This window comes from Corvus brachyrhynchos, unplaced genomic scaffold, assembly GCF_000691975.1.
Source record: "Corvus brachyrhynchos isolate BGI_N302 unplaced genomic scaffold, ASM69197v1 scaffold203, whole genome shotgun sequence".
NCBI classification, from domain to species: Eukaryota; Metazoa; Chordata; class Aves; order Passeriformes; family Corvidae; genus Corvus; species Corvus brachyrhynchos.
In genome coordinates, this window is record NW_008237408.1 from 1,689,617 (window position 1) to 1,697,168 (window position 7,552).

At 50.9% G+C, this 7,552-nt stretch overlaps 1 protein-coding gene across 2 annotated transcripts in view; it reads left to right on the plus strand.

Moving 5' to 3' along the window:
• Nucleotides 1–7,552, plus strand: part of FBXO16 (F-box protein 16) — a 30,599-nt gene that overhangs the window by 4,671 nt on the left and 18,376 nt on the right. For both annotated transcript variants that reach the window (XM_017730866.1, XM_008631045.2), the window contains exon 3: nucleotides 3,063–3,098. In XM_017730866.1, the coding sequence (XP_017586355.1) occupies nucleotides 3,063–3,098 (36 nt within the window). The remainder of the gene's footprint in view (nucleotides 1–3,062; nucleotides 3,099–7,552) is intronic.

Sequence of the window (7,552 nt, forward strand, 5' to 3'; positions counted from 1 at the left end):
GATGGGAATTTACAGATGGAAAAGATGGGAATTCATAGATGGAAGGGATGGGAATTTACAGATAGAAAAGATGGGAATTCATAGATGGAAAAGATGGGAATTCATAGATGGAAGGTGCAGGAAAAGCAGGGAGGGAAGAGCCGTGTGAGAAATGAACTTGTTGGAACAGGGAATGAGGGGCAGGAGCGGTGGGAATTCAGAGCTGGAGGAATTTTGGGTAATCCTGGGGGTATTCCATGGGTAGATCCTGTAGATTTCCCTGGATTTTCGAACATGGTAAGAGCACACTTATCATAGAATTCCAGGATGGTTTGAGTTGGGAGAAACCTCAAATCCCATCCCATTCCACCCCTGCCATGGGCAGGGACACTTTCCACTGTCCCAGCTTGCTCCAACCTGGCCTTGGACACTTTCAGGGATCCAGGGGCAGCCACAGCTTCTCTGGGAATTCTGTTCCAGGGCCTCCCCACCCTCACAGGGAAGGATTTCTTCCTAACATTTGACATCTTCTCTTCTTGGGGGGTTGGAAAGAGATGATCCTTCGGGTCTGTTCCATCCCAAACCATTCTGGGATTCCACGCACTCCTGAAACCTCCTGGATTCAATGCCCCTGGATCCCTGGAAGTGCCCAAGGCCGGGTTGGGCAGGGCTTGGAGCAACCTGGGATAGTGGGAGGTGTCCCTGCCCGTGGCAGGGGGGGGGGTGAGAGGAGTTTTAAGGTGCCTTCCAACCCAAACCATTCCACGATTCCACGATTGCTTTAGAGACGGGATCACCACCAGGGACAGACCAAAGCCAAGGAAGCAGAATTAAGAAATCTCAAATTGCTCCCAAAACCAGGGATGAAATCTCCGATACGCCAGGGCCGTGCTGCAGCTGAGGATGAAGCAGAGGCAGGACGTGGAGCATCCCACAGGCTCTGGCCTGGGAGTGCAGGGAAGGGCTGGAATTCGGGAGAGGATTTGCCTTCAGCTGGGCAGGGATTCAGGGGTGAGCCAGAAGAGCCTCCAGTGGCATTTGCAGCAAAGGAAGGAGGGGTTTTCCAGCCACCCGAGCATCTACAAACCCCCTGAAGCCATGGATGGGAGACGGCAAATCCCAGGATCACCCCGGGCCTCCGGCTGCATCCAAGGCTCTCTACAGCTGTAGTAGCTCCAAGGCCTTGGAGGAGAGGACACGGGCTTGATTATTTGACCAAATTTGGGCCATTCTGTTGCTAATTAACGCTCCGCAGTGCCTGGAGAGGCAGAACTTTGTGGCGGCCTCAGCTCAGATGTGTCTCCAAGAACGCTGAAAGCAAATTCGAGTCTGTCTTTGATCAAAGACCATTAACATCGCTCTCGGTTACACAAACAGCTCCCTCCTCCCTCGAATTCTCCAGCCCAAAACTCAGATCTTTGACTATTCATCGCTTCCTTGGGGCAAATCCTTTTCCAAGTTCATGCTGTTAGGTTTGTTGGGTGGTTTCTTTTTTTCCCCCCTCCGCTTTACCAACGCCCCCCGTGCAAATAAAGCAAATAAAAGGAACGTCATTTTCCAGCCCTCACCAGAGACGCTCCTGCTGCGAGAGACAGAGCTAAAGCTGTCAAGTGCTGCAGCAGACATCAGCACTGATAATGTCCTTCTCTGCAGGAGCCACCTCTGCAGGCTGTCAGAGCAGGAACATGTCTGGAGTTTATAATGATCAAGCGTGTTTTCCTACTCGCGGTTTAATCGCTGTTTTATGTGGGCTTATAAGCTGGGCTTTCCCCCCCCCCTTTGATCTGTCTGCTGGAAAAATCATTTCCAGCATTCACTCACTTCCCAGGTCACCATCCTGAGGATTGAAGGTGGTTTTGTGGTAGTGGGGAAGCTGCGTGTTGGTGCTTTGGGGTCCAGCTCCCTACGGATAAAGGTCAAGATTAGAAATCCTCCGCTGGATTTTGATACTGATCGTCCGTGGTGGGAGCTGTCGCTGTAAAGTGGCCGGGGAGCAAAGGCTGCTCTCGTTATCTCATTCCTGAAGGTTTTGCTGAGTTGGGATTGGATCCGTGCAGGACTTCAGGGCACCCGGTGCCTCCAAATCAGGAGTAATGGGATTTCTAAAATAAAGAGGTGGGAAGTTCGGCTTCTGGGTAGCCCAAAGCACGCGAGGCACCTCCCATCGCTGCGCGTCCAGGAGAGCAGAATTCTTGTGGAGCCAGGCTGGAGAGCTGGTAATGTTCACCTGGAGAAGAGAAGGATCCAGGGAGAGCGCAGAGCTCCTTCCAGAGCCTAAAGGGGCTCCAGGAGAGCTGGAGAGGGACTTGGGACTCCAAGTAGCTCCAAGGCCTGGAGGAACAGGACACAGGGAACGGCTTCCCACTGGGAAAGGGGAGACCTAGATGGGATATTGGGAAGGAATTCCTGTCTGTGAGGGTGGTGAGACCCTGGCACAGGGTGCCCAGAGAAGCTGTGGACTCCTCATCCCTGGATATTTTGGGTTGGAAGGGACCTTAAAGCTCATCCAGTTCCAACCCCGACGCCTCCCAGTATCCCAGGTTGCTCCGAGCCCCGTCCAACCTGGCCTTGGGCACTTCCAGGGATCCAGGGGCAACGAATCCAGGAGGTTTCAGGAGTGCGGGGATGATAAAATCCCTGACAGGATCACCAAGGAACAATCAACAAGGGAAGAGTGTAGGTGGCAGGATGAGGGATGTGGATTCTTTCCCTCTCCACGGGAAAGCTCTGGAATGCTGGGCCCATCTCTGGGCTCCTCAGTACAAGAAATACATGGATTTACTGGGATAAATCCAGCACAGGGCCTCAGGGACGATTAAGGAATTGGGGAGCCTGATGTTTCGGAAGGTTCTGGACTCTCCATCCAATAAAATACTCAAAACTCACGGACATGTCTGAGCTACCCCTTTAGCTGATCCTATCAGGGAGTTGGGATTAAAGCATCTCCATGATTTTCTTCCAAGACCATCCATTCAGTGATTCCATTGATATTTTGTGGATTGTTTTTTCAAGCTGGATTTTTCTCAGCACGTACCGAATCCTCCTGAAATATTCCATTTTCTTTTTGTGTGTGTGTTTCACAGGTGTTTGAAGAAAGAAGAGCCCTGCTCGGAAAATGGGTAAATTTTTCTCTTTAAATCTCTATTTGCTGCAGACAGATTTTGGAAGTGATCGGGAGTTTATCTCACGGGAATGCCAAACTTCTCTTTGGAAAAAGGGATTCACTTCCCTGATGTGAAAGTGAGCTGTGACTGCTCTGCTTTCCAGGAGAGCAAAGGCGTAAACTCCCTCAGTGCCCACGTTCCATAAGTTTTGAAGCTGGGAAATCATATTCCAAGGTTGGAATGAGCTGAAATGAGATGAAAAACCCTGGGAAATGTCTGTGGAGTCCTCAAAGGAGATGTTGGATGTTCAGATGTTGCCCTGGCCTGCTGGAGGGTCTTTGAAATCTGTAATAAATGAGATTTTATCTACCAAGTGCACACATAGATCGGTTTGGGTTGGAACTGGTGCTTATTCTTTATGCTTCATAAGTCACTCATGAAATTATTTTTCCATATGAACTGGTCTTTACAGGCAAATATTTTGATTTTAAGGATTATTTGTCCTTATAGGAAACAGGCTTTCCATCATTTGCTGTGTTTTGATGATAAGGAATTTCAGGGACACCAAGGAAATGAAATAATTGAGCGATTGTTGCTCAAAAAAACCAGCTTTTAATGGGTCAGGCAGCAAGTGGAAAACATAAAACCCATCTCTTGGAAACTGCTGGATGTATAAAAATGCCAAAATCTGGGAAAAGCTTTCCTCCAAACACTCTCACAAGTGCTGAATCATCTCCGGAAGGTCACATTTCCGCCCCTTCCCGTGACTCTGGATCAGCAGCTCTCAGAAGGCTCCTTCGGAGCTAATTCTCCTCGTGCTCCTGCCATCCAGCATTCCAAGGAAAGAAAGCACAAAAGCTGCTCTTAACACCCTTCCAAGCCTGGGGTTGTGGAGAGCCTGGAGCGCTCCGAGAGCGAGAGGAACCACACGGAGAAATTCCAGTGCTCCTGGCAGGATTTTCCATGTTGGTTCCCATGACCTTCTCTGAGCGCTCTCAGGAAATATGGACTAAATGGAGCAGCTGGAGGATGGATTCCATGGCTGGGATCACGTCCAGGGTGGTTGTAAAGGATTTATTCTGAACCTGGAAGGCTGAAGCCTGTCCTAACTGCTGTTAAGCATTTTCAGTAACGTCCAGACGACGGAATGGAAAACGAATCCTCATTTAATGGTTGGACTCGATGATCTGAGAGCTTTTCCCAGCCTTGGTGATCCCATGATTCCATCTGCAGGTGATGCCAGGAATGGAGGGGTTTCCTGAACGTTGGGGGTTAGAAATCAGGATGGAAAGGTCTGCAGTCAGATAAGGACGAGGGAAAAACGCTGCAGGAAAGACTGACACACAAAAACTTCATATCTGAGAGAACCCAAGGATGCAGCGGCTCTGCAGGAAAAATTCCTGGGAATGAGGGGGGATCACAAACTGCACGTAAGCTGACAGTGACTTACAATAAAGGGAAATATCCCAAAGGCAGGGTCATTCCCGGTCCTGCTCCCCGCCTTTTGGGAAAGCTGGGAACGAGTCAGACGTGAGAGCAGACTCAGGTCCAGAAAACATGGAAACAATCCCTGTGCTGTAGGGAAGATGGAGAAGAGGCGTAAAAACACCTTCTACCGAAACACAAAAGGTGTTGGAAAGAGGAAGGGAACGATCTGATCCCTGTGGAGAGGGCAGGAAATCCAGGGCTTGAGTTGCAATTATGGAGACACGATTTAGACACAAGCAAAATCCAGTGCTGGAGATAATTCCCTGCTGGAATTGCTTGCCTGGGGATTAGGGGTGGAATCCGGAGCCTTTTGAGGTTGGACGAGCAGTGCCAGGAATGGTTTGGGGAGAGCAGATCCTGCCTTGTGGCGGGAGATGAACCAGATCGGCGTCCCCCAACTTCTTCCACGGAAGGAACATCCTGGAAAAGCAGAAACAGGAAATGCCTCGTGCGGCCCTGCCACAGCAGTTTTCCTTTATTTGGTTTTCCAGACAAAGATTAGATTAAACTTGGGATGCTCGTCGTTTATTTAATTCTTCCTGATTTTATTTGCGTGCATCCAGGGACTGCGGTTTTACATTTTCGTTTCGTTATTTTTTCCCACTGGTGCCACAGGGCATCTTTGATGTCTCCCAGGGTGTTGAGAAACAAGGAATGAGGTGACCTGAAGGGATTTAATTTCAGTTTCTGCGCACCTGAAAGTTTCTCACCTGACAGGAGGGGGCAGCCAGGTGGGATTTGGGCTTTGCTTCCAAGGAATAAAGGACAGGACAAGGGGAAACGGCCTCAAGCTGAGTCAGGGGAGGTTCAGGCTGGACATCAGGAGGAATTTCTTCATGGAAAGGGTGCTCAGGCCTTGGCAGGGGCTGCCCAGGAAGGTTTGGAATCCCCATCCCTGGAGGTGTCCAAGGAAGGGCTGGAGGTGGCACTCAGAGCTCTGGGCTGGGGACAAGGTGGGGATGGGGCACAGCCTGGACTCCATGGCCTTGGAGGGCTTTTCCAACCTGGATGATTCCAAGATTTTGGGTGATTTAAGCTCTCGTTTTTCCTTCTGTCACCTCTCTGTGTGGGAACTGAGCCCTCCCAGGTGAGGGACACGCTTCCAGGATGGTGCCCATGGACCACATTTGTGGGGCACAATAACACTGCCCCTAAATTTGCTGATAATAATTGCTCTTCCCGTGGCAGGCTTGTCCCCGGCCTAGCTTTCACTTTTACCACCGCATTAAACAAGCAAACCCGACATTTTACAGGGGAATCGCAGAAAAACTTGGCTTGGAAGGGACCTTAAAGCTCATCTCATTCCAACCCCTCGCCACGGGCTGGGACACCTCCCGCTATCCCAGGTTGCTCCAAGCCTTGTCCAGCCTGGCCCTTATCCAGGAGCTGACCCCATGGCAGGTGACAGGGCAATGGTTCATTCTTGTCACCAGGCCACCTTCCCTTCCTGGAATCTCCTCTTGGAAATGAGGCTCGGAGCAGCCTGGGATGGTGGAAGGTGTCCCTGCCCACGGCACGGGGTGGAATGGGATGAGCTTTAAGGTCCTTCCAACCCAATCTTTCCATGATTCTCCTGTAAAGAGTCAGATTTCTTTGTGTAACTGCAGAGGGAAAAGCGAAACCAAACAGATCCTGGGGGAGAGTTCCTAATCACTGACAAGGAGCTGCTTGGCAGCAGAGAAGTTTGGGATTTGGTTGGGTGGATTAAGGTGTTTTACGGATATCGGGTGCCTCGTCTGCTTCTCACCTTCTCACCCCAGTCCCGGGGCTCCCACAAAACCTTTTAGCCTGGGAGAGGGTGGCTGGGGAAGGGAGAGGGAAATTGTTTCTCGGCTGGAGAACGCATTCCTACTTTTGCCGAGCACAGGGATCCCAACCTGGGAGCTCAGATCCACGTGCTGGGCTGGAGATGAGGGATGTGTCCCCCTCCAGTCAGAACCAGTCAAACCAGCAGTGAGTGTCCTGCAGCAGAGGGGCCTCTCTGGGCTCTCTCTCGGTGTCAGGCTGCGTTATTTGTGTGTGTGCACTCATGGATGAACCGCAAAGCGATCCAGGGCAGGGCCCGAGCGCTGTGCCCGGTGTCACACAATCCCTGCGGAGACTTTGTTTGCCAGGGCTTCGGGGAAGGCCCAGACAGAGGGGAAAAGCCGCGGGGAGAGAGGAGGCGAAGCCAGGGGAATCCGGTCCGACTGGTTGGGCTGCTGTAATCGCATCCAAGGGGAGGATCTGTGGAGGAAGCGGCCAAATGTGGGATGGGGACACGCTTGTTAACGCTGGAAAAGAGACAACCTGTGCCAGCTTAACTCCTTGGCTGCTGCTGGGTGCAGTGGGGAAGGGGCTGGGTGTTCCCAGTGCTCCCGGTGCTGTGGCACTGGTTTAAATGAAGTTTAAACGGAGGCTGGGGATGCTGGAAGGAATTCCCTCGTTGGAAAACCCATGGTGGGGTGGAGAGGGTTAAAAAGGAGCAACTCTCGTGTCTGCTGGAAAGTGAGGCTGGATTTGTTTTGACTAGTTCACTTAATCTCTTGATGTGGAAGAGACTAAGCCAGTTACTCCCTTGTCTCCGGAGCTCGCTCGGGAGAAATTTATCTGTGCAAGTTGGTGGTTGGGGATTGCTTTAACGAGCAGAGGATGTGGCCGGGATCATCAAGGGGAACGCGTGCAGCAGAAGTTTTCCCCCTTCGTGTGACAGGGAAAACCTTTCACTTCAAGCCGAGGGTGAGAAGGGGACAGGCAGAACCTGCTCTGTCCCCCTCTGGTCCATCTTTGTCTGAGTTTATTCTCAGGGAACGTTTCTAAGCCCTAAATCCCCAAGTCCTACTTCAGTTTTCCCTTAATACCCTGCTAAGCATCATTGGAAGTGACAGTTATATGAAGAACAGGGATCAAAAAAAAGGGAATATTCCTTAATTCACTGTGTCTGAAAAGAGAGGGACATCTGGGAGCTTTTTCTGTTTGGTTTTTCTTCTCTCCAGGATCTC